The sequence below is a fragment of the Micropterus dolomieu genome, linkage group LG03, assembly GCF_021292245.1.
Source record: "Micropterus dolomieu isolate WLL.071019.BEF.003 ecotype Adirondacks linkage group LG03, ASM2129224v1, whole genome shotgun sequence".
In the NCBI taxonomy this organism is placed as follows: Eukaryota; Metazoa; Chordata; class Actinopteri; order Centrarchiformes; family Centrarchidae; genus Micropterus; species Micropterus dolomieu.
Genome location: NC_060152.1, coordinates 21,348,611 through 21,376,132, shown reverse-complemented (window position 1 = coordinate 21,376,132; position 27,522 = coordinate 21,348,611). Strand labels below are relative to the sequence as shown.

At 39.1% G+C, this 27,522-nt stretch overlaps 1 protein-coding gene across 5 annotated transcripts in view; it reads right to left on the bottom strand.

The window, feature by feature from the left end:
• Positions 1 to 27,522, bottom strand: part of cdkal1 (CDK5 regulatory subunit associated protein 1-like 1) — a 283,565-nt gene that overhangs the window by 189,424 nt on the left and 66,619 nt on the right. For all 5 annotated transcript variants that reach the window (XM_046044868.1, XM_046044869.1, XM_046044870.1 and 2 more), the window contains 2 exons: positions 10,551 to 10,647; positions 5,314 to 5,362 (listed from right to left, as the gene is read on the bottom strand). In XM_046044868.1, coding sequence (XP_045900824.1) covers positions 5,314 to 5,362; positions 10,551 to 10,647 — 146 coding nt within the window. The remainder of the gene's footprint in view (positions 1 to 5,313; positions 5,363 to 10,550; positions 10,648 to 27,522) is intronic.

Genomic DNA, 27,522 nt, shown 5'->3' with positions numbered 1-27,522 from the left:
GCGCGCGCGCGCGTGTACGTGCGTGCGTGCGTGTGTGTGTGTATATGTATCACTTCTTCTCATTAGTCTGTGTCCATAATACAGACTCAAATATACAGTACACACAAAAGCTCACCTGCACAGCTACATTTACATACAACCTTTCACCCACAAACGCAATTCCAAATATACAAAGCAAGCTTAGATTGCCAAACCAAAGCCTTCATTCAACTTATCTCATTTACTCAACGCGATGTTAGGGTGACACAGGTTCGGTAAGAGCAGCATATTGGATGTGGTACACAATGTGGTACAGGCAGGGTCAAAGGAGACAGAAGTTAACAGATCTGGCTGTGCAGGAAATGGCATAATAGAATAACCTCTGGCATCAGATGCATTTTAAATCAATTAAGGATGAACGTAAATACACAAAGAGGGAAGTAGGGCTAAAATATGTATTCTTGCTCAAATTAACTCCACTGATATTGCCTAAATAGTTGTTAATACAGTTAGAAACCATGAAGGAGAGGAAAGAAAAAGGGAATCTCCAAAATAAAGAGGACTATTTCACTCAAATCCTTTATTCCAACTGCAAACTGTAACAACTCTAAAACTAGTATTACTTACAGATATCACAAATGGAAATCCATAGCTGTGTCTCAGCTAATAGCAAGTGATGTCTAGCCTTTGGTGCGCAGAAATGGGATGCAGTAGTCTCTCTTCTCCAAACATTTAATAGGCTACCAGCTAGAGGGGTGTGCGAGATGGAGGCGCTGAGGGATGGAATTGTCTTCCTGTTTTCATCCGCTTTACATGGGTCTCCTGGGAGGGTGGGCTCAGGGCAGGGAGCATGGCTATCAATTGGTAGATAAAAATGACAATCTGCCCCAAAGGAGGACAAAGAGCCAATCAGTGAGGCGTGACTGGTCGCAATATCCGAGTACAAGCAAGGAAATTAGAAAACTTCCCTTGTGGAAAACCGCTGGGACTTGGAGTGAGTTCGGCCATGCTTTTTTTTTAATAGTTAGCTATCTGTGTGTCCATCTTTGGTCATGAAACATGGATTTAAAATTCATGTGTGTTCTAATATGCTTCCCTCTGTGACCGTCGCTCTATCAGTTGAATGATCGATCAATTCATCCACACATCAGTTTCACAGTTCCACCTGCTCCTCAACTACTGCTTTAAACATTTTTATCAACTTCATTCATCAAATGTACTAATGAGAGAGAAGAGAATTAAGGAAATACCAGAGTTGATGGCAAAAAGATGTACACTAGCAGAAAAGGTCGACAGGTATTTTTTCTTCTTGATTATAATGTTCAAGGCCAAAATTTTAAACTCATTCAGCTGAGTTCCCCTTTCAAAAGCATGATAAATGTGTAGCCTTTTATTTGAAATGATTATACTGTCATGCATATCACTTTATCCAAATAACAGTCGTTGAGTAGTAGATTTCATGACAAAATTAAACCCCAAACAATTTCACAGGGCATGAGAACCTAACCTACCAGATGTGAATAATAACAAGATAACACGATCTAATAAGTACTGCACCAATCACACTGGACGGTAAAAATGAAAACTAAAACTATACTTGTTTTCCCAAAGCATAAACCGAGAGGCTATCACAGAATGAGCCTAACCATAATAGCTTGCATGCAGAGGTTCAACAATGGACTTTGGCGCTCACATTTGGGAGATGTGCTGCTTCACTTGCTTAAAAAAAAAAAAGGCAAGACGGTAATTTATCTTACGGTTAGATTTCCAGATGTTTTTCCAAATTATGAGATTGTCCTTTCTTATGAGACTTGGACATTGTCATTCTCCACATATTATGTGCCTCTAATACTGCACAGGACCCCTGTCAACGTGACTGCCACCAAAGACTCAAGAAATAATTTCACTACCAGCATGGAATCGCTCCAGGAGTGTACCCAAAGCCAAATTCAATTTCAGGGCCTAGAGGACCATGCATGGGAAGCACAAAAAATAAAATAGCTAAGTTGAGTTGCTGAAGAAAACCAAAGAATGCTGCCCTATTTGTCATCTCAATTACAGAGTTTAGAGGGGCCAACTGCTGTGATGGGCAACCCCGCGTAGAAACAGACACACACACTGACACACATATCACCCTATACCACATTTTATTGTTACTGACTGCCCTCCTCCTTTCCCTCCTGTGTTTTCCCAATCTCTCTGTCCTTTGTTCTTTTCTCTCCTTCATAAATACAAACTGACATAAATCCTTCTATCCACTCATAATTGCCCCTTTCAACATGCTAGGGAAAAGGAGGGAGGGAAGGCACAAATAGATGGATGGATAGATGGATGGTTGGGTCATGATAGAAAAAAAAAATACATCACAGATGAAATGTGTACAGAGGAGCCAGATGGATGGTTGGATCAGAGAGGTAGGGAGTAAAAGATTGACCTGTTGACCTGTCTAATGTCTCATAAGTGGAGGGCCTTGATGTGTTCCCTGGTTGGACTGTAAAGCAGCAGCCAGGATCAGGTGATGGGGGCACAAAGGTGGCAGATGAGAAGGACAGGAGGGGTGTAGTGCTTGCCATTTATCCTCTCAACATAACAGGTCATTAGATATGTACGGCTGTCTTTGAAATGAAAACTGAATCAGTTTTGATGGGAAATATCTAATCGATATCAAATGTGTTACTTCTTAAAGAAAACCTTCCAAAAAGAGCACTTCCTCTAAGAATCCATACGTGAGGCTTTGATGCATGACCATGACACACTCCTCCAGCGTTTGTCGTTTCCAGATGGGAGGTCACCGAGCATTAAAAGACACTGTTCAGAATACCTTCAGATGAATTAAATATATTAGGATGCAATCAACTTTTCTCTTTGTGCCTGTACTTCATTTTCCTTCCTCCTGTCTAACTGTCTCTTTCTATTCAACAATGTCTTTATACTCCTGCTTTATTTTTTGAGCACCAATAAACAGAAACAGTTTGTTTACCCTGGTGAAATAAGGATCATGAGGTTATATGGATGCTATATAGCCTATGATCTGTAGCTAAGTAGATACATTAGTCTGTATAACCTTTCTTGCCCCCCCCCCAACACACACACACCAAATCTAAACCGTTTCCAAAAGATAAAATAACATCAGGTGAAATGGTATCCGAGGCTATCATCTCACTGAGAGGAGATCAATATTAGGATGCCAATAAAGAAAAAAGACATCAAAACGCCCCTATAAAAAGAACAAGATACAGCAGTTACTTATTAATGGTGCAAAGATCAGACATCAGTGGAAGTGAGTGTTCCTTTAAGAGTGAAAACATTTTTTCTAGCCTCTGTGTGGGCTTCAGTATACATTTTCTCTCAATAAAAAAAGGTAAACATTCATTCTCAGTATTTTACTCTTCAACTAATCACTTGTTCTTGTGTTTTTGTTTATTGAGCATCAGTAAGAGACATCAAATCTGGCTAGATGCCCTCGCAAAAATGTGTATCCTGGAGTGTCATTTACAAATTTTTCATGAATCTGCCAGTTGTCTTAGAAAAGAAGATAAATCCAAAGCTCTATTTGTTTATTTGGATTAGCAAGCTTGTTGTGACAACCACCAAATCACTTTCACCGCACAGAGGCAAGCACCACAAGACTGGGCAGTAGTTGTAATGTGTATGTCTGTATAAATATAAAGTACTGTGTGCATGCTCAGCAACCTAACCTGAGGTAACTAAAGGATAAAAATGCCCTGCCATTTACAACAGGTATTAACTTGGGCTGTATGTTAGGTAGATGCGCTATGATTAAAAGCAGTTTTACAGTAGTGAAGTATCCTTATGGAGTGAACACTGTTAAGTTCTTACTGAGCCAGGATCCGAACTGAATAGATAGCCGCACACCTCAAGAGCCAAGCTCATAAAAGCATACCAGTACTCTTGTCATGTGGAAAACAGACCTGCAAGCAATTTCGGTGCAGCAAAAGTACTGCGTCTATTAGCAGTTCATTGAAGTAAGTATTTTAGTAGCCATTACGAAAGGCAAATCCCCTAGCTTAAAGGTTTATGCCCAGGCCTCCGAGCTGAAATAACAGTTCTCAGTTTATACGAGGTCATAAAGAACTGTAATGATACTGGGGAAATTTGTTTCTATGGAGGGGGTGAAGGAGGGAGGAAAAAGGGAGGCGTGGAGGGCAGAAGATATGGAACAGGGCAGTGAGAAGGCAGACAGGAGGAGGAAGAAAGGAGGGAAGGGGATCAAAAGATTCTGATAAGTGGGGAGGAGGAGGAAAGGGAAGGAAAAAGGAAAGAATGAGCAAATCAAAGAGAAGAAAGGGGGAATAAAAGTCACAGTGTGTGTGTGTGTGTGTGTGTGTGTGTGTGTGTGTGTGTGTGTGTGTGTGTGTGTGTGTGCGTGCAGGGTATAGGGTTGATGGCACATTGTAAAATTAAGCCTCAGTTCAGCTGTCCTTCATTAGAGTGAGGCCTGCAGTGTAAACTAGTCACTCATACACACACACACACTGTAAACTCAATCTGTTCTTTATTAGAGAACAGCTGGGGGTGTATGACAGCTTGACTGGACACTCTCACACTGTAAACTCTGCCTGACCTTCATTAAACAGTTAAGTGCAGTGGTTCACTAACAATTTAAATGGATGACCTAATCACTGCCATGTGAGTCTGGATCTCTGTCAGTGAGCGTCTCAGACAGAGAAGACCATTTAACTAGCTACTCAGACAGCAAGTCAGGATCTGAAGGCAACACCTGAAAGCGACTTTGCTTTAAAATACACTATGTCAATCTAAACCATTAATTTTATTGAGCAATGAAGTCAATAATATGTTGTGTATGCATTTTGTTTCAGGAAATGACCATCCTTTAACAATGTAAAGAAAAAAAGTTAATCAAATCATTCTGCTCTAAAATTATCACATTTTAAACACAAAGAACATACTCCTGTAGCCCTTAGCACTTTTAATAATACTCAGTTTTCTAATAAACACTCTAGATGGAGAGCTTGTACATTGTTGTTGACAATAATTGCTTAGAATAAAATGTTTTAACATGTTAATTGTGAGAAAACAGACAGAATAATTCAAAGTCATTATGATTTGATTATGTGCTCTTCTACAGGAAAGTGTAGCTTACTCGACAGTCACGCCATTCTTAGTCCTTGTGTTCTGTCAATAAGTAGACAGACTATTTTACTGAAAATAATTCCTACATGGAGCTTATATACATACATATCCTATTCCAACAGCGAAACAGCTTTCAATCATTCATTAATTGATCAATGCATTGCTCTTTATTCGCTCATACAGTGGGGTGCTTTTGTGTGTATGTGTCTGTTAAAATACCTTTAACGGCCTCGTCCACTACTTCCACCACTCGATCAATCTGCTGGACCTGAAGTACAGACAGACACACATGGGAAAAGATGTTTATTGATGTTGAAGTCCATGTAGTCAAACAAAAGCTTGATATTGACTGCCAACAAAGACATCTGCTGATCCACATTTAAAACAAGGTGGCCATACAAATGTACACAAAGGCAATATGGAGTATGAACACGGACAAATGAGTACAAACGGATACAATCACACCAAGTTTCCTCCAACTAGGATTAAGTGGTATATATTTCCTAAATGCCACTAGGTGTCTGTGTAGCTTTATTTCATGAAGTAGAAACAAGAGGCTGAGCAGGAAGAGGTACAGAGGCAGACTGGAGAATAAACAAATAGCACATCTTTAGATTATGAGAGAAAGATTAAAACTGAATCATGTTATGATAAAGCAAGAGAGTCATTCTCCTCATTGCCTCCTGCTGGGAAAATGCTGCATATCAGCAAAAGGGAACTCTGAAACACAACCAATTCATGCAGGGAAAATAGGAAAGAGCAGACTATTCGGATACTAAAAGGGCCAGAATATTCTACTCTAAGACTGAAAACAGCACTGCTTTTACAAATCTAGCATCCTTATACTATTACTTTGTAGAGGAAAGGGGGGTGAATAAGAGGAAGCAACATAGAGGGATGGAGAGGGATAAAGCAGCAAGAAGGGGGAGAAAATAATTTATCCTGACATTATTTGTCCTTGCATTCCTCCCAGCATCCCTTCTACCTCTAATTTGCTCACTTTCTCTATTCTTTGAGGTCCATGCTCTAGCCCTTGGCACCTGTTCTTAATGCCTCTAGGCCCATTATCCAGAGTTACCCTTCTTTCATAGATAGATAGATAGATAGATGGATAGATGGATAGACAGATATTTTTATGGATAAGGAAGTGAATGCAAAACCTTTTTAGTATTTAAGTTATAAGAAACCCAAGGAATCACTGCAACCCTGTTTATTTTTTTAAGCTGACTTGTCAATTTGTGTAACATAATTTGTGAGTAATCAGGTTAAATCATAAAACATCAGAAACTGCTCTCACAATATTCACTAATATAGCCCACCAACCCCCAAGGCATACATACATGTGTGACGCTGAGAAGTCTGATGTTACGGATGTTTTTCATGTTTACAACATTGCTTACCCACTGCAATCCTGTGATTACCTAGGAAACACTGTGTACGTGTGTGTGTGGATGTGTGTGATGTGTCTCAGATATAGAATGTGACGTGTCTAGTTCAGAGACGCAAAACACTGTAAGCTTGCATGACTGATGCCTTATACACAATAAACTGTCATTGATTTCACAGCAGGAACAACAGAAATACACATAAAAGATGACACACAGGTCAATTAAACTGAATGGATTTAACAAAAGCCCTTTTTGTCTTTAACTACACCCCTTATCTAGCCGTTAGTGCAATCACTATATACAAATTTCGCGACTGGTTATTTGCATCTAATTTGCATAACCCACCAACTGTCACTGTCGTCGTGTGGTTGGTTGTAACTACCAAGGATACACAAGGGGAGTGCCTGCATACTCATATACCTTTGTCTTTGTTTGCTGTGGCGGTCCATGCTTGCGTCCATCTGTGTGTGTGTGTGTGTGTGTGTGTGTGTGTGTGTGTGTGTGTGTGTGTGTCAATGCATAATCCAATCTAGTCAAGACAATGAAAGGACCAACTGTAGTTAGCTTCCCAGATGTTTCTGCTTCCCCCTGAAGGCTATTGCATGTACAAGCCTGTTCATCTGAATGCAATTATATTATACATACGTGCCACTTGATTTGAATGTAATTATGTTACATGGTGGCATGTTTACTTAAATGGAATAACATTATTTATGGTAAATGATATTTAACGTAATGATTTGAGACACCTCCACCGTATCTTTAAAACAGTGGCAGTTAACAATGGACATCAGATTGTTTGATTTATCTCTATTTTCAACAAAGCAGTTTGCTTTTTATGCAGGCAAATTAATTCAGCATTTGGTGAAATTAAGATCAAGGTTTTCTGTGGTGACCGAGAAGGCACAGCTTGGCTCTCTGTGAGCAAAGAGCGAACAAAAGAATGAATGCATAAATGATGCTTGACCAACTTAACTATGCTGGAATTATTTGGCTCTTCTAAACATGGAATAAATGTTTTTACGTGTGGTACAGGCACGTTTGCACATTGCTCAAATACAAGGAATATTTTAACAACTTGACATTGTTTATTTGTGTTGGATTGTCTGATGGATTTGTGTTTACATGAGTGCTTGCAAGACTGTTCTGACAACAATACCAAAATAACGTTCACCCTCAACAACACCCTGCAGTTTAAAAGATGTCAGTAGTACACTAAAGACTCAGTATGATTTTGCAGGGTCCTGGAAAGTAGCAGAAGATAGACACTCTCTAATTGCAATGATTCAATGAGGAACATTTAGCTCATTTAGCTGTTAAATAGTGATCACCTTGAAACATCTTTTTAATTTCCTCCTGTGATTGCTGAAGTGAAACAAACAGAAAATTCAATACACTGTTTAAAAAATTAAGAGAACACTTAAATCACACTTCAGATCTTGATGAATGAGCTAGTTCAAAAGCTTTACTGTACATTCAGTGCTCAAAGTTAAACTTTTTTGCAACTGGCCCCACCGGCCAGTTGCAAATTTTTTCTGTTAAAATTATAAAAAATAAAAAGGTTAACAAAACAATTTACTTTTAAAACAAAACATACTAACAGACTCAAATATGACGTGCTCTCCTGCTGACAGCCATTTATGAAAAATGTACACAGAGCAGCGGACACGAGTCGCCTCTATCCTGATGAACAGTTTGCCATGGTAGCGACCTGTCAATTACAAGGTAGTCCTGTCCAGAAGCATACGCTGAATTATCGTCTATTTTCCCCTAAATAGGACCATAATATACTAAACGAACATCATGCTGTGTTGAAGACTTGAAACTAGCGACTGCGACTATAAACTCATTTAAAAGTTTTTACCGAGTTAATAAATCATCTGAGAAGTAGCAACATTTTACCATTATTTCTAATAGAACTACTACTACTACTTTGCCCTATTGCCAAACAGGTCATGCTGAATGATGTTGCAGGCAGTATACCGTTCACACAGCATCTCCAAACTCTATCATGTCTGTCACATGTGCTCAGTGTGAACCTGCTCTTATCTGTGAAGACAACAGGGGAACAATGGCGGACCTGCCAAATCTGGTGTTTACTGGCGAATGCCAATCGAGCTGCACATTGGTGAGCTGTGAGCAAAGATCACACAGCAGGACGTCGGGCCCGCATCCTTATTCTGACAGTTTGGTCAGAAACTTGCACAACAGTAGCCCGCTGGAGGTCATTTTGTAGGGCTCTGGCAGTACTCCTGATGTTCCTACTCACACAAAGGAGCAGACACTGTTGTCTGTGACCACTGCCTACACAACCACTCTCTTTTTGGGGGTTGTCTAGTTGTTGCCTGTTCAGCACACCTGTTGTAACTTCCATTCGCACCAAAGCAGGTGACGCTGATTAACAATCTCTTATGTTTTCCCTTAATTTTTGAGCAGTGTAATTGTTCCATATCACATACAGTCATTCAAACCAGTACCTCAGAGTAAATGTAATAGCTCAGGGACTGCAATCCAAAATAACAAACAATCCTGTTGTTACAGCTCCATATTTCTGACTTCCCTGATGTTAACTGAGTTTTCCCTTTTAGCGGCAGAACCTTCTCTGTTGTTTGTTGGCTCTATGTTATCTGCACCCCTCTGTTCTCTCATTTCACTGCCTCAATACTACAAAACAACTGGAGGTGCATACTGTCGATTGCCACTTTAAAAGAAAAGGCATTTGAAAAGCCAGTTTTTGGTGAAAGCCCAAAGCAATGAGGTCTTCACATCATTCACTTGACCCTTCCTACCGCTGTCTTTCTCCACACATCAGACATCCCCATAGCATAAAGGTTAACATACTCGATCTTTCTACACTGATGGGAAGTATTATGCATGTGGAGGACGAGACTGTACATCTACTAAGAAAACTGGGCAATTACATTTATGCAAGAAGAACATAAAGGACTTTTGGGATTTGACCTTCTTTAGCGTAGAGCCTAGACACTAGACCATGTACAGTGTATGGGTTAGTGTCTACGGGGCGAGCACTATCTCAAGTGAGAATTTTCAGCAATATTAAAGCTGACTATTAAATTAGTAGAGCTGGGGTGACTCATCAACATCATTGATTATGAAAATATGTCGATTTGCATAACTATTGTGCAAATAGACATATTTTCGTAATCGATTTGCAAGTGATTATTTTACTGCGTAGGTATATTACACCAGTGGTGAAATAAATCCATGTCGTACTTAAGTACTTAAGTAAAAATACTTATTTTCCAGTTAAGGGAAAGGGTTTTCATTCAGTGATTAAATCCACGTCACAGCAATCCTTTTGAATTTGACGTCCAATATTTTTCTGATCTATCAAATAGGGTTTATTATTTATTTTTGTTTTTATTATTATTATTATTATTATTATTATTATTATTATTATCATCATCATCATCATCATCATCATCGCACATCAATGAGGTGGAATGCTTGAAGAAAATATTTAATTATTAATTAGAAGTTCTTGATACTTATTTTGGATAAATGAACTGTTATATTAATCGGGTATTACATTTATGGTGGAATGTAATTATTGTTTCTTTAATCAATCTAAAAAATATATTGTTAGGTACAGCCCTAAGAAGTTCAGATTGGCTGGTTGCTAGCATTCTTCAGCAGCTGTGGGAGCTAACTGTACCATAAAACATGTAACACAAGACAGAGTAGTAATTTAATGTCAGTCCTCTGTTGTCTTTCAACCTTGTTCAAATGAAGCACCGAGGATACTGATTTGCTAAAGACAATTCAATTTTGTGTTAAAACTCTTATCAATCAATAACAATGACAATCAACGTGGACTATTAAAATAGCATCAATGCTATTTGTGTCACTGTTATGTTGTTTGTTGCTTATTTCGTTACCTTTGTCCTCTTTGCACTTCAAATACATTACACTTCCTTTATTCCTTTTCAAATGTGTCAGGATCGTTCTCCACGACTCCTATCTGATACTTTTTTTGTAACCCCCCTTCCATATTCCTCAGATTATCCTATAATATAAGTAAGCCAAAGCACACACATACACACATACCCCAATGATGCTGAGTCCTTTGAGGTAGTCCATCCGTGGCTGGGCCTGGGGAACACAACCTGCTACTACCACCTTTTTATCCTGTTCCTGGGCTTTTCTATTCAAACAAATGCAAAGAGAAACATATAAGAGGGAATTAACATTAGTAGATAATAATGAATTTTTTCACAATTCCAGCAAAATGTGTTTGGTTTAACCAAGAGAACAAAAAATTATGGTACAAAAAGACAGCTAGCACCACACCAGCACACTGCGGTCCCACGGTTGTCTCAAAACGTTTGGTCAACCTTATATTCAAATAGTTCTGGACTGTCTGACAAATGCATTAAAGGCTACCCCATGTGAACATGTGTGCGCAGGTAATATTGGAAACTTCACTATAACATTTCTAAAGCAATTGCTATGCTTAATGAAGATATACTGGCTTGACTGCAATGGACATCTCTCTCTCTCTCTGTCATATAAAAATGCCCAAGAAGCAATATAAATTAGATGCTGACTGGATTTGCCATAATCTGTATTGTGGAAATAAGTAACAAAGCCAGTTCGTTGCCCCATAAAGTAGCACACGTCTATGTCAGTAATGGTCTGTGTTACAGTGGGACACCTTGTTACCTGACTGTGAAAGTTTCCTACCACAAGGAGAACTTTAGTTTTGTTTCAGCATGTAAGCTATTCCCTTCTGAAATGTCCATGAGAGCATGGAGAAGAATGTACTTAAGGTAATTCCCACAGCACAAATTTGGTTTGTTATGTCCACTATATCAAACAGAGGTATTAAAATTTGGATTAAGTTGAAAACTATTAACTCTGTTTTACTTGCGTGTCGATTAACTGTCACATCACAATGTCTCATAAATCATTTGTAGTAGCTTTGATCAACAAACAATGTGATCATCCATCAGCCCATACTTCTCTAGAATTGAATCTCTTCTATTGTATCATGTTGTCCTGTGTTGTAAGCTTGAAGAACTGACAACGAAGGTGATTTCTAGAAGATGGGCAACCTAGGTTTTTGAATAGCCATAGTATAATTAGCATTGTGTCATGTCATATTTTAACTTTAATAAACACAATTGCTAGAGCTGTGCCACTCAGAGATAGAAAAAATATTTTAGGAGAAAGAGCTGGTTGGTAGAGGAGCATGAGAACAGTAATGCAAGTCACTAGCAAGATAAACTTGATAAACTTAGCCCCTTATATGGTCATGGCCCATGTTAGCACAGATTCACCCTATGTGACGTCCTTCTAGCTGTGTAATCCCCTTGGAGCCAGCCGAAGGGATATGCACATTTAGGGCCAGATTTACTAAAGGTTTGCATGAGTAAAAATGTGTGCAAACTTGATATCATCAGAAAACACGTAAGCTCGTCTACTAACACGGAGAATGACGTCTTCCAAAAGTGTAAGATAACACCTGTTGTTCATTTACTACTTTTGCCTTAATGAATATGCAATTTGGGGTGCAATTTTATTGTGCAAAGTAATGGGAGGGTAACATGCAAATACTTTATTTACTACACACAGTGTGATCTAACAAGTCTAAAAGCAATTTAATGTGAGTGCAACATCATCTGTATTTAATACGTTTGAAAGAGAGTTGGCTGCTCTTATGGTTGTGAGAAGGAGACATAGGCGTAATGAAAGAAGACGTGGAGAAACTAAAATTAGATAATAACATTCAAAATCCAATATACAGAAATAAAAAAAAAATGCTGGCATTTCCTCGCATCTGGGTCATTCCAGCATAATGTATCTTTTTCTGCTGTGGTTTCCCAAAGTAGTTTTTCAGGTGTGCTGTCCTAAGTACTTAGTGTAATCTTAGGGAGGATGGGCAGGTACATACGATTTCCACATATTCGGGACGCACTGAATGAAAAAGAAACAAGGTTTTTACGCAGTGGCTGCTTTCTCTCCCAACTCTCCATGGCCGAAACCATTAAAACACTAAACAATCATTTAAACACTGCCACCTCCATTGTGTTTGCACGCAATAATTCTTACTTGAACATCCATAACAGGTACTACAATAACATGTAATATATTTTAGAATGCACACAGAATTTAGTACGCTTTATTCGGGATGTCAGAAAAGCTGGCCCTTAGTCTAATCTGGTAAAATGGGATCTGCTATGCTGTACATCATGTAATTAATACAACTTGTTCAATCATAGCACAATACATTATATGCACCGGTGTGTGCATGTGGAAGGGCGTGAGAGGAGTGACAGAAAAAGTGACTGACGTACTGTACGGCACAGCCCCTGTCTAAAAAAGAGCCAGTACAACATGATAGAAGACATGAAACATGAAATTCACAACATTGTTTTTCCTGACAAAACAGGTCACCATGACATCGGATGAGAGAAAAACATATCCAAGCCAAAACTGGGGATTTAGAACACTGTGGTGTGCATTTACAACATTCATGAAAAGCTGGACACAGCGTGATGTGGTCAATGGCAAGAGCGTAGGCACTGATAAGGTATTTTACAATGACTTATTATTAGAAATGAAAAGTAGCACTAAGAATCCCATTTTCAGGATGATTTGATTTACAACAGCCTGGAGTAAAATAGTGTAGCAAACCACGAGGACTATGTGTGTGTGTGTGTGTGTGTGTATGTGTTTGTCTGTGTGTATGTGTGTATGTGTTTGTCTGTCTGTATGTGTGTGTCTGTATGTGTGTGTCTGTATGTGTGTGTGTGTGTGTGTGTGTCTGTATGTGTGTGTCTGTATGTATGTATGTATGTATGTATGTATGTATGTATGTATATGTATGTGTGTATGTATGTATGTATGTGTGTCTCTTTCTGTCACCTCCAGTTGGGAGCGGTGAGATTTGAGACACTCTGTCTGACAGACAAAAAGCTTTTGGAAGAGCCATGCAGACCCATCCATGAATTTTTAATAATGAAGCTTCCTGACAGCTGGGGCAAGAGAGGAGGGTGGCAGAGTGAGGTAGGAATAGTGACAGGAGGACAGAGGAGGTGCATTGAAAGTGGATACAAATTGTCAGTTGTGTTTTAATTCATACTATGTGTTCTAAAACCGAACAAAGAGAGATAGTGATGGAGGTGGTTTGTGAGAATGCAGTGTGAGGAGGGGGAAAAGGTGAAGGGAGACAACTCATTTCAAAGCAAGCTTACATTGCCATGTGAATGAGGAAAGGGAGGGATAGATGACAGCTAAAGTTGGCGAGAGATGAGTGGAGGAATGAAGGGAAGAGACATAAAGGCAGAAATGGGAGTGGTTTTTATGATTATTTTGAGCTGTTTGTATTCAGGGTTATTTTAGTGACTCTTCTCATCTTTATTCCCAATCTAACTGTTTATTGGCATACGAGTGTTGGGCAGGTAACAACAAATTACTTAAGATGCCAAAAAAGATGAAACATAAAGAAAGAAGAAAGCCTGTTATGATGCCACACTACAGACAAAACTGTTTCAACAGCACATTCAGAGAAACTGCACTTCCATTGATCTTCCGAAATGCACATTTGTATTGTGCATGTAAATTCACTGGTTTCATCCACTGACCTTTTACCTTTATTATAGAAGGCAATGAATATAATCCACAGCGATGTGACTGTCTTTTCTGATGTAAACAGACCTTGAAAACAGACAGCGGGATGGAGGAATGCAGCAACAGAATATCTCATGATTCCAGTTATTAATAGATAGACAGAGGTAAACTTTCAAGGCTGGGTGAGGTGAGACAAAAAGAAAAGACCAATATTGTCTGTTCCTCATGAAAAACTCACACTAGCATCACTGCACACAGACTCACACACACGCACAGCAGGGGTGCGTCTGCATAATTCACACCGTCTCCTGCCAAAATGCGCCAAACGTTTCTTTAATGTGCTACTCGCTCCCCGCCCACAGACTCAGAGCCATAGCTGACACAGAGCGTAAGCAGACAGCGCCTGAGCCGTCGCCTCAGCGCCCCAGGGGAAACAGGCCAATCACGTCGCACCCAGTTCGCGGATGGGGATGAGATGGAATGGAATTATGCGATGCAGTTGCCGTGGTGATACTTTTGAGCTCGACCGAGCACCCGCTGCCAGTGACCCGGACCAGAACAGATGCCCCCCGAGATCAGAGGACGTGGTGTGTGTGTGTGGGTGTGTGTGTGCGCGCATCTGCTGGCTTCCTTGGCACCTTGCCCTAAATCTCTAAGGCCCCCTGTCAACTCTGTGTTACTGCTCTCCATAGCCTCAAGACCACACGCACCCACACACAGGGTCCGAACACCCACATGCTCTGACCATGCTGTACGTACACACACCAATGGCGATGGCAAAAGAGTACAGTAGTCTATGCATACATGTATGACCTCTGTTGTATGCATGTATGGTAGGGAGGGCTGTGCTGTACATTCTGGTTTTTAACAGCTGAGTGGACACAGGGAATCAGTCAAATTAGACCAGACTAAATGCCCAGCTGAATTGATCAGGCCGACTTGGAGAAGCCCCTTTGCTATTAATATGACATTGAAATAACTCTAGGCATTGCGATGTACCACACTGCATGACCTATATAAGGGCCTCTTCAACTTATTCACAACAAAACTTGAAGTGAACGAGAGGCCCTTCTCCTTTGTGGATTATAGCGGTCTTCTATAGTGCAATTTATGACTTCATCATATAAATGAGCCACAATGCTGGTGTTCTCACCACTGCCACACATGCCCCCCACCACCACCAAAAAGCTGTCTATGTAAACGTTATAAAATATGATAAAATGTATAATCCTTTATCTTAAACTTCTCATTAAGTGTAGTGCTATACAAAAATAACTTAATTTTATTTTTGTTATGCACCTGATGAATTCTGTCGCTCTATCCATTGTGTCTTGTGCCTCCAGTAAAGGTAACAATGTTGTCTAGAACATAGGACCGTTACTTTGTTTTTCTGTAGTCATTATAAATGATAACCACAACTCAGAAACACGTAATAGGTAATTTTATGGTTTATAAATATTTGAGACATAAAGACCTTGAACCTCATCTAATGAAGCACAGATTTTTTGTCAGGTGGAGAAACATGCAAAACAGGCTTGCAGCTATGAACTGTGTGTGTGTGTGTGTGTGTGTGTGTGTGTGTGTGTGTGTGCGCCCTCTCAATGACTCTCCCTGCTGCTAAAGACCCTGAGCCTTATACAGATAGCTACATAGGGGGGAAGAGGATGAGCTCATTACACACACAGAGTCAGCCATATGTTCCTTAAACACATGTTGTTCAAAGGATGAGGTCATACTGGTAAGAGTACTGAGGAAAGGTTGTGTAACTGAGATGCACATATCTACTTTGTGATTAGCTCTAGGCGCTTCTTAAAACGATTATTTTCTATCACCGGTCCTGTCAGGAAAATGTGGTAAAATACCAACTATTTTGATTTAGCTCAGCTTAATTCAAGTGAACTTTTTTTTCAACAGCAAACACTGCTCATTAAAATCATAAATCGTAAATCTAGTGTAATTGATGTTTTTCCCCATTACATCCGTACTTTCCCTGTCCCTTTTCTCTTTTGCCATATTTCCCCTGCCCTTGCTCCCCAGTCTCCTCTCCTCCCTCATCCTCTCCTCTGCATTCTCGACAGTTTTCTGGCTGAGTTGACAGCGAGCCAGCCAATCAGCACACTCCTGACCTCTCTGCATTTGCATAAGCAGCAAGGGGCAAGGTTAAGTACCCATCAAGCCTCAGCAATTAAGACGTGAGCTGGAGTGTGCATGAGTGTGTGTGAGTGTGATAAAGTGAGGGAGAAAGAGAGAGACCAAATGTATTTAATATTCCCCTTCACATATTTTCCACTACCTCTCCGACTTGCTCAACAATGCAACTCTCGGGCCTGGTCACTGCCCTAATTTAAATTCCACAACTGCTATTAAAATCCATTACAACACTTGAACTTATTTACTTCTGATCTACTGAGGGGAGAATAATGTATATTAATTTGTTTAATGTTTTATTATTTTCCCACATTTCTTTTTCCTGTGTTTTATTTTTTTTCTAACAGCGGGAGATACATCCCCATCACTGACCGACAGCCCAGACTGAATGAACGTGGAGAAAACACACTGTGTTGTTCTGATGGAAAATGCAGCTGCTCCTCTGTGAATAAAAGTGCACTGGCAAAGTTTACTACAACAACTGTCAACATATAAACAATATAAATAAAACAAATAACTCCGGGCCTACAGGATCTGACTGCAGACAAGCTGAGCTAAATAAAAGTTGATAACGTACTAGACCAGGGGCCTCTAGGAGATGTAGCTTAGAGTGGAGAGAGGAAGAGGGTGAAACGGATAAGAATGATTGACAGGAAACTGTCACAAGAACACCTTTTATAAACATATAAAAAGGAGAGAGGAGAGGAAATGACACAGGTGAGTGTAAAGCAGGAAGTAGCTGATGGTTAGAGGAGATACAAGGCAGGGAAACATGACAGATGAAGCAGAGGGAGAGTTTATAAAGGTCCCATCAGTCCTACTGTATGTAATACGTCAGTTTAAACAGTTGCCTTCTCACATGCCACTAGCGTCCAATGAGTTATTTAATAGAGTTAGGCACCATACAGCTGCCAAATAAAGACCGACACTCTGTTATATGGTCTGACAACCAGCTAAGTGATAACTGTAATGTTTGTCTACATAGTATATCAATAACTGGCTTTCACTGTGACATCCTCTCTCAGACTAAGCTTCTTTTCTTGGGGTGGGTAATTCAATTTTCCTACAATTGTAATCATTTTGTTTTATATCCTACTATTTTCATCTTATTGTTCTGTGGGATGATAACAAATCTGAATGTCACTGCTGGCTTTCTAGATTCAGTCACAGTACAATTCCCCAAGTTACCCTATATTTCGAAGAAAACAGAGGGTGCAATCAGTAGCCTATGGGGGTGTAATGGGAAAATAATCAGATTACACTAACAAATGCCCTTAGTGTAAAACCTTTAACTCCTTCAAATGGATAACTATCAATGATTAATATATTACATATTTCAGCAAAATGGCTATAATCAGCCACCTTTAATGTCCTCAGAATATATTGTTTTTATTTATTCATCTATATGGGACAGTGCATATTAGTCAACATTGATATTTTGAAAACATCAATGTAAATGTGTTTAGCTTGAAAGCCATTTTGCACATGGGGCAAAAAAAAAAAAAAATGTATACGAACATACAAAAGAAGAAAAATCTAAATGTGAAGCATTGAACTTTTATTTTTTTAAATAAAAAGGTGGGAAGGAGAAACAAGGGAGTGAGAACTGGCTATGAGTAAAAGGAATGGGGGGAAAAAAAACTGACAAAGACCACATCTTTATCACCAAATGGGGAGGGGGAGAGGAAGGATGACAACAGGACTCAAAAGAAAATGAAGGGGGAGGGACGAGAGCTCGGGGGCTGTGAAGCAGGATTGTGATTGAGGAATGAGAGAGGTAAAGCTGCAGAATCTCATGGGATCTCTCTCTTCCTCTCACTCACATATAAAACACACACACACATCGACTGCAGCTGTGTCTCACAGGATAGCAGGAGTTGATGCCCATAAAGAAACAGTGAATGGGAGAAAAACTTAAGACAAAATGCAAGGTAAGACAATAGAAAAGACAAGAAAAGTGCTGTCAAAATTAATCAATACAATATAATTACATTAAAACAGGTCTATAAAAGTGAGTAGTGGTAAGCGATGTTAAAGACAATATAGATTTGGACAGCCTAAGCACCTAAGACAAGTTGCAAAGGCCTGATTGCCTCTCATGAAACCTTGTTTTCAATCTACATTTTTAAAGACATTGATGGTAGCAAAATCGAGATTGATCTGAGTAACCATAACTATGCCCCAAACCACTTGAAAACAAAACCAAATGGGGGGGCCTCCCCTCATTTATTACCAATATAGTTAATAAAGGCATTCACGTTAAAGATGCGGTTTACAGGAAATAAGCAATCTGTTGACCAATCAATACACCTATAACATGGCTAGTTTATGGCTAGCTCACATGGCCTTCGGGTATATCAGAGATAGGATGCAGCTCAATCGTCAACATGGGCCTATTAAAAGGCAAGTAAGAGGAAATACAAGGCTTTCAGATTATGGCCTTTAAAAAAACCTCACACACCTGCCCAATGTTGTGAAATGGATGACATCTGTCTTGTAAAAATGAGTTGAATGTGTGATAAATATTGCATTACTGTAAATGAGTTGTATTCACTGCTTGAATGGTTCATAATAGAGAAAATGCTAATAAAGAAAGCAAGAGCCATGGGAAAGGCCATCACAAACATTCAGACACGCATATGTGCAGGGAATTGCATTTAGAGATAAGCACTGAATTCTGAGTAACGTCCCATCAGGGCTATTTCTAATGCAAAGTCCTGCTTTCTATGGGAGAGGCTGTTATGGGACAGTGACATGGGAGCAAACCCTCAGCCTGAGGCTGTTTTGGAGACACAAATGCTGCATTAAGATTTAAGGATGGGAAACAAACACACACACATCCATATGGAACTAAATGTGCACTATGAAGCTGCTACCAGACTATTAGGGTTTTTAAGGAAACAGGAAATATTTTTTACCAAATCAGTATCATGTTCTTATTAGAACAAATGCCAATAGTAAGTCGCTTTGTACAGATTAATGTTGGTAAAAATAAAGAGGAGGGAACAAAAGCGCTCGTTGTTTCAGTGGGGATTGGTCTTATGAGTTGACTGTTGTATATTCTAGAGGGTTTGTTCTGCAAACAAACTACCTAAATGAGGATTTGTAGTTTTCTTACCTTTAATGTAAATGGGTAAAACACACACATGGCTAGTGTCTGGGACAGTGGCAGTTGTGTGTTAGTGTGGCAGCTTTAGTATCAGATTAGGTCAGGCCAGGTCACAGGCCATACACATGTATTTCCCATTCAGAGCCACTCCCCATGAAGACTTTTGCCTCTGTGTGAATCAATCTGAACATGTATGAGCATGTTTGTAGTCATACATGCATTTTTCTGCCTGCGTGTATAAATTATTGCATGTGTATGTATAGCTTCGCGTGTATGTGTGCATGTGCACTGCATGTGTTTGTGTGCATTTGCGTGAATCTATACATAGATTTTGAAGACAGTAGAGACAAGAGGGGAATTCTAGGGTGATAGAGGTGAAAGAAAATTCTTGGTTGAATAAATCCACACAGAATTAGTCCAAGCATAAACAATCATGATTGGTTTCAAGGTCATAAATTATTGCAAGCAAGGGTTTGGAATAGTGGAACGGCACATGCTCAGTGACCTGGGATGCATCAACAATCTTTGCAAATCAACATTCTTTAATTCCAGCCAACACCAAGATAAATAATTATACCTTTCTAATAAGTAGGGATTAGAAAGCAGTTTCAAATCTTAACCCGTGAAATTGCTCATTTGTCCCAAAAACTATGTTTTAGTAACCTTTTATGATTGTCCACTCTGTTACATTGTGAAGGGAAACAATTGGTAAGAGTGAGACATATATTGCATAAATAGTTAAAAGATTACCTCAGTGGTTGTGAATACCTCAAGTGTATTAAGCTACAGGTGAAATTCTAATTATCTTATTGTTCCTCTGGTGTTAACTGCCATATTGGAAAACATACTACACAACGAGCTGTATACTTTGTACGCAGAAGAATGACACCAAAGCGTGACTTGACTTGATGTATGATGGATATTAATCACTATTTCGATTTTTATCGCCTATTGTTGTAACAGTTTTAATAAATTCCCATATGTGTTAAGTTATTGTTAAAAACGACAAATAATGTAAGGAAATACTAAATAATGTGTATTTCCAAAAAGTATGTCTGTTTGTTCGTACTTATAACAATGTTTTTTTGTATATATATTTTACACATTCATGTTTATGAGAATTGGTGCAATGCGAGTTATTTATGCTATGTGAGCATGCACGTCAAAGAAGATATGTGAGTGCATGCACTGTACGTGTGTCACAGGACTATGCAGACTATGAGAGCCTCATTATAGAGTTAAAAAGTCTAAGCATCTATTCAACCTGTTAATTTCCCTAGCTGATATGTTCTCCCCTGCGCTGCAAGTGGCTCAATGGTGGCTGATCAGTCCCTCTAAAAGGCCTCCTCATTTAACCGTAGTGCATTATTTATTCTAAATAACATTCCTTTAAAAGCCAAGGATGCAGCATGCACAAAGCCAGCTGTGTGAATAAATTGTTATGCGGGACCCCTTTACTTGGTAAAAATGTATTTATGGAATGTTTAAAAGAGGATTTTTTCCTCTTCACTCTTCTCATCTCAGTTGACACCAATTAAAAGTGAGGTTCAAGGCAAGGTTCATTACCATAAGAAAAGAGAAGAGCAGGAAGGCAGGGGGCAAATTGTTGGAAGAAAAAAGGCTTTGCAGAATAAGGAGGTGATTTTTAAAATATATTTGGCTTGTTAGAGGGATGGTGAATATTATTCTAGCTGGGGATAAATAGAGCTGCCTCAGCCTCTCTCTCTCTCTCTCTCTCTCTCTCCCCTTTTCTGCATTTCACACTTTCAATCAGTAAATATGTTCGATAAAGATCCAGGTTATGTGGTCTACAACACACATGAAATGTTTTATTACATCTGAGAATAAAAGTCACGTTAATGTCACATTTATATGTTCAAAATGGACCTACGTTTTTTTATTTGAAGACTGACTATCCAGTTTGTGTTTAAGCAACATATTAGATACATATTAAAATGTGCTAACAACAGATTAAATCAGATTACATGGCTGAGATCTCAATTCAAATTCAATTCCTGGGGTCATGATTCATTATCAAATCGATTCTCAATTAAAAAATGATTCCCAATTAAAGATCGATTCTGGATTCAGAATATTGTGGTGCTAATGTCTGGATCTACTCCAGTCTGCTGTTTGACAAATTATGGCATGAAAGCAGCTCTTGGTGATGGTGTGTGATGTGGGGCCGGGCATGTTTCTGAAGTACTTCATTTTCATTTTGCTTGGGGGGCAATGTTACTTGGGTTATCAACTATTTTCCATGTATAAACATTTCATGATTCCAGCTTGACAAATGTGAAGATTTGCTGCTTTTCTTTTAAAAGTACTTTTACTTTTAATACTTAAAAGTTCATTTTCCTGATTATGCTTACAATGTTTTACATAAGCAACATTTCCAATGCCGTAGTTTTACTTGGAACAAATTGTTTTTACAATATAGTCTTAGTACTTTATCTGAAGTAAAGGATCTGAGTTCTTGCTCCACCCCTGTCCCATTCTTTCTATTAAGGTAAACAAATACTTCATTATACATTATATAGCTACTATGTTTTCTAACAAGTTGGGTTACTACACCACAGCCTACATGCACGTTTGCGTTACCAGCTGAGTCTCTACTTCTAAGGAAGGTGGCCTTGTGGGTAACCTGTGTATTTGACCAAGCTGAGCAGGTTTGTTGCTGTGTTTTACGGAAGCCAAGAAAGCATGCCCGGCAAGTCAAGATTGCCAGCAGGAAGGAGACAATTAAAATAACACAATACTTAGATGGGGAAAAAATAGATTTAGATCACCCGGTCATTTCCAGTCACCACAAGCAAACCTTTCGCTCCCCTAAAAACCACACTAGCTCCTACTTGTGTCCCTCTAGCCTCTTTCTGCTTCCACTCCCATACCCATTAACATCCCAGTCAGAAGCACTGATCTGCGCTCACGCCCTTGTTATGGTCAGGATCGCCATGGTGCGTAAGTGATCCATCAAATTTCTCGCACCGTCAAAGCTTCCAATGCTTAAGTTGGTTGGCTTAAGACGTTTTATAGTATTTTAGTTTATCTGGTCCCGGTCCAGCAGGTCATTTTTTACCCGAGTTTCCCAACTTTCTGACTGACAAAGCGTTAGTAGTTGGTGATTTTAACCTGCACATCAATGATGCCACAACTTGTGTAGTCACTGTATTTCTTAATATTACTGAATCTTTTTATTTTCAAGCAACATGTTGACATGCCTGTTTAGACAAGCGTTTGGGTTACCTGTATTCACCAGGTCTGCATCTTTATGTATTTTTATTATGTATTGTGTAGATAGTTTTCAACATGTGGCTCCGGTGGTGGTCTCTTTATCTTCTTTTAATTCTTTCTTGTATGCTGTATGTATAATGCTTTTGTAAAGCACTTTGTGTTTTTGTAAATTTGTGTTTACAACTGCAAAACCAGCTTAGTAAGTGATACAATCTCAAATTAGCATTTTATAGTAAAAAATAAAAAGTAAATAGCCATTTATGATATTGAATCTCTCATTTTGGAAAAGTACTAATTCTCAAAATTTTTTTAGAGGATGTCTACACTCATTAGCCCCATTCCTATGTCCATAACTTGAAAACCTTTTACTGTTAATAATACACTGCTGTAATGTTATGCCTAGATAGCACAGAGAGAATGCATTATGATACCTATTCTGACAGGAACACACAGCAAAACGTTCATACACATACAATTTTAATCACAAGTCACTGCTAAACTATAGTGGTATTCAGGCAAGCAGGGAATGCCACATGTGGCCTGATTCCCCCCAGCAATATTCCTTCCTTCCATATCCAGCTGTCTGTTTGTTTCCAGCACCTCAGAGGTTAAGGACTGCCCTGGGTATATTAAGACACCGACCCAGTGACCCCATGCCTTATAGAGGTTGACATGTTGCTATGTACTTTTCCATGCATCCATCATTATTTGCATATACATATATGTATGTACGTACCAGCCGTATGGCCACGTTGTAAGCCTTGGGCTTGTGTCAGTCCAGATACTGTACTTACTTAGATACTGTTTGTTGAAATTGCTTCTTGGCTATTTTGCAGTACCCTGTCCATCTGCTGATGAAGTAAAATTAGTAGCAAGCCCTCCTAGATGAAGTGCAAGAGGCCATGATGCGGCACATATTTACACTCCCACAGATACTGCAGATAAATGTAATAATCAAAGATAACGCCAGACATGGATACGCAAATACATATACTAACTCAAATGTACATGTATTGTTATCCATTGGTTTCTACTGTAAACTTTACCTCATCCACAATTGACAATCATCTGACATTGAATGTGACCTCCTTCATTCCCAAACCACTGGTTTGGAACCATGTCGATAAATAAGCACCAGCCAACAGCCAAACGCTGGTTAAATATAAAAGTAGCTGGTAGATTTCAGACATGAAATAATGATTTACTATTCTGTGGCTAGTGAATTTGAACATGTATCCATTAGTGGCTGGTAGATGTTCACAATTTAATTAAAAAGTTAATTTCCCACACAATGACCAACCCTTGATGCTGTCATCTGTTTTCTACACCTATCCGTTCTCTTTTACTGTGTGCATCACTTCCACAATTACCCCTCTGGGTTTTAGCATAAGGCACGCAAAGGTCAAAACTTCTTACTGTCATCTTGCATGACTTAATGTATATCAAGCACTTCTCTATACTTTCAAATATGTAATGTGGATGTCACATCCATTGAAAGAGACTTTGTATCTTCATCAGTATGTATGTGTTACCGCAAAGTTTCTCAAATAATGCACTTGTCACCCTGAAGGTGCATGGAGAGTATGTCATAACTTGCAGCCAGTATAAAATATCTCAGTAGCTCAGTAATTTCCAGGTCAGTGCTTTTTTATCTAACAACAGCTGAAAAAGCCTCTGGGATCGAAAAAAAAAAAAAGACCGCAACTCAATAGGGAAAATGCCAAAAGCTTACAGGTGCTCCTCAGGAGAACACACACCTCTTTCCTGTTGTTGTCCCTTTTCTCTCTTACAGTTGAGTATTATAAATAAATGATTAGCATGTAAAAACAGCTTATTGAAACACACAAAGGATTCCTACTCTTTGTGGGTCAACCTGTGCGTGTGTGATTGTGAGTATGCATTGTGAGTTTGTCTAAGTTTGTTGTGTTCAAAGTGTATTTGTCTACTGGTGTACAGACCCAGGGTGATCATGTTTCAGCGGCACAGGGTTTGGTTCAGTGTCAAATGCCTCTGTGTGTAAACTAAAGATACTTGATAGGAACACGGCAGCTGGTATGCTGGCTGTTACGCACACCTGCCACCGGAGTACCATTTTACGCACACACGAGCGCACATACATTCTGAATCTCTACATTATGGCCTCCCTTATATCAAAGAAAACGTGACTCAAACTAGTCCAAAGACAAAACAGACAAATATGACCAACCTGGGAAAACAGGGTTATAAATCAGAAAAAGAGAGACAATCTAGCATTACTCTTCAGTTCTTTCATGTTACTGTGGTAGACTGACTGAAATCGAGAGAGAGCGAGAGAGAGACAGGGAGAGAGGGATGGAGCAGCAGGTGTTGTGAGTGCGTGTGTGTAGAGGTGAACAGAGGGTCAGTGTAGTACTCTCCGTATGCCATCTGCTAGATCAGCTACATCTCCATTTCCCCACATTCAGTAACAATGTCAAATCACCAAGACCCCAATCCGATGCACTCTCCCATACAGAAGTGTTAACTAAATGCCAAGTTTACTCATCAAACATTCGTCTTACACAAATATGAGACAACTGATGAGTTCAGTGCTCACATGCTTATAAACTGAAATATAGTAATTATTTTAGGGATGTTCAAGTAAACCACTGACTGTCAGTAAATGGTCAACGATGAGGTCTTTAAATATATTTGAAGAAAAACAGAAAGTCCTTCCATTTGAGAAGCCGGGACCAGAAAATACCTGGCATAGTTGCTTGATTACATTTTGTCAACCAGCTGACTGATTAAACCAGTAATTGCTTCAGTTTCAGAACACTCGCACCCATTCAGAAAGGCCCTAATACACAGACATAAATCTAGATTCACACATTCGCAGCCTGAAGCTGTCCTGTGCAACAACAATCTTCACCTGTTCTTTCACAATTTGAGATGTAACTATAAGCAGTGTATTTGGTTGTGTTATTTTTTAACATAACTATACTGTCTGTTTATTAATAAGATGCAAAATGTGACAAAAATCACTAAAGAGAAACAGACGTCACCCGTGTTCTTCCAACATTCACTCATTTTAGTAACGAGATCTAAGTTAGTTTAGCCATGAACTGAGCTTTACTCCCTTCATTTCCATCTATGTTCCGATCGTTTTCTTCACCTACCTATTCTCTCTCCCTTTGTTGCAATGCAATTCCTAATGAGGTGCTAATAAGATTCACAGTCCTCTCCTGAATCAGATTACAGTGAATTATGTATAAAGCCTTTAAATCACTGCTTTAAAATTACACATGTGGTCCGTGTAGCAACATGACACCCTTGTGCTTTTACAAACTGACAGCACAATGACAGTGCCAATTTTGTTTTACAGACATCACTGTATGGTTTATCCACTACCATATTAAAACTGTTATTACTGTGAACAGGAAAAGCAATGTAATACAAAAAAAGTATAAACTGTCATATTGAGCTGTTTAATGTTTGGGTTTTGTTTATTTTGGGTGCCAATGGCATCCTGAAAAATCCTTTATACAACACTCTCTTCATTGGGATGGAATCTAGGGACGTGAACTGTGAAACCAAAGACAAAGGAGAGAAATGACAACGACAAACTCACTAGAGTGTGTGTCGAGTGCAAAAGTGGAGAGAAGACAAGTGAGGGAGTGAATGATAGACAGAGAGAGGTAATAGTGTGACCTTGTGAAGGTCTGTCATCACCTGCTGGGAGAAGAATTACCTGCAGGAGATAGCAAGAGCACCTGAAAACACATCAACATCCTCCTATCTCTATCCTCTAGCTCCTTCACCACCTCTTTAACTACTCCCAAATGAGGAATATGTTACTTGCTCGAAATAACTAAACTCAATTAAACTGGAACAGAAATTACTCCAGTGGGCCCTCTGCTTTCATTAATTGGGAGCAAAATAACCTCACTCTCATTTACTCCTGCATTTTGTCAATCTTTTTTATCTTTAATTTAATGTGCCTTATTGCCACAAAATTTGAGAACAGTATTACCAAGGCATCAAGGTCATCAGTTTTGCATTAAATTTGTTTCATGCTAAGGGGGTACCAATACACATGGCGTCAGATTTAACTACACGATTTTAAAAGCAAGTTGTGTGTGTGTGTGTGTGTGTGTGTGTGTGTGTGTGTGTGTGTGTGTGTGTGTGTGTGTGTGTGTGTGTGTCAGTTTTTATGTAAGATATGTGTAGTGTTTACTTTTCCTACTAAAAGACATAATTTCAAAAAGGCATTCGTGATACAATTTCCATTGACACTGTAATCTGCTATTTTAGCCTAACTGTGTAACAAAGTTATTGTGGACAATGAAGCTTTGCATTGTTTTATAATTTGGTGTGCATTGGTTACTGGTTTAATGTAGGTTACACTAAGTAACTAAGTAATTTTTCTAAATAACACAAAATTTACTTACACACACTCTGCTACTGAGAAATCTTCATTGGGTGAGGAGTATTCACAGGATCTTAATATGGTATATATTTAAGTTGATTGAGCTGATTCAAATTAACAACAAACCTCCTCCTAAAACGCCACTTACTCTCACTGTTCAGGAGGATCAGGACTCTCGAACAGTGGTTGGTTACCTGACAAAAATGTTTTTAAGCAGAAACAACTTCACCACCAGAACAAATTAACTAACTTCTGGCTGACAGCTGTTTCATCTTTGCTCTCCTGTCCAACACCCACACACACAAAGGCATTTTAGAGGTACTAAAGAAAAGAGGTAAAAATATTTATGGTAAAATACTGAAATAAACAGTGAAAGTAGACAAAGAGTGAAGCAGGTGTTACAGCAATGAGGCTCTAAATTTAATAAATCCCCAGAGAGAGAGAGAGAGAGAGAGAGAGAGAGAGAGAGAGAGAGAGAGAGAGAGAGAGAGAGAGAGAGAGAGAGAGAGAGAGAGAGAGAGAGAGAGAGAGAGAGTGTGTGTGTGTGTGTGTGTGTGTGTGTGTGTGTG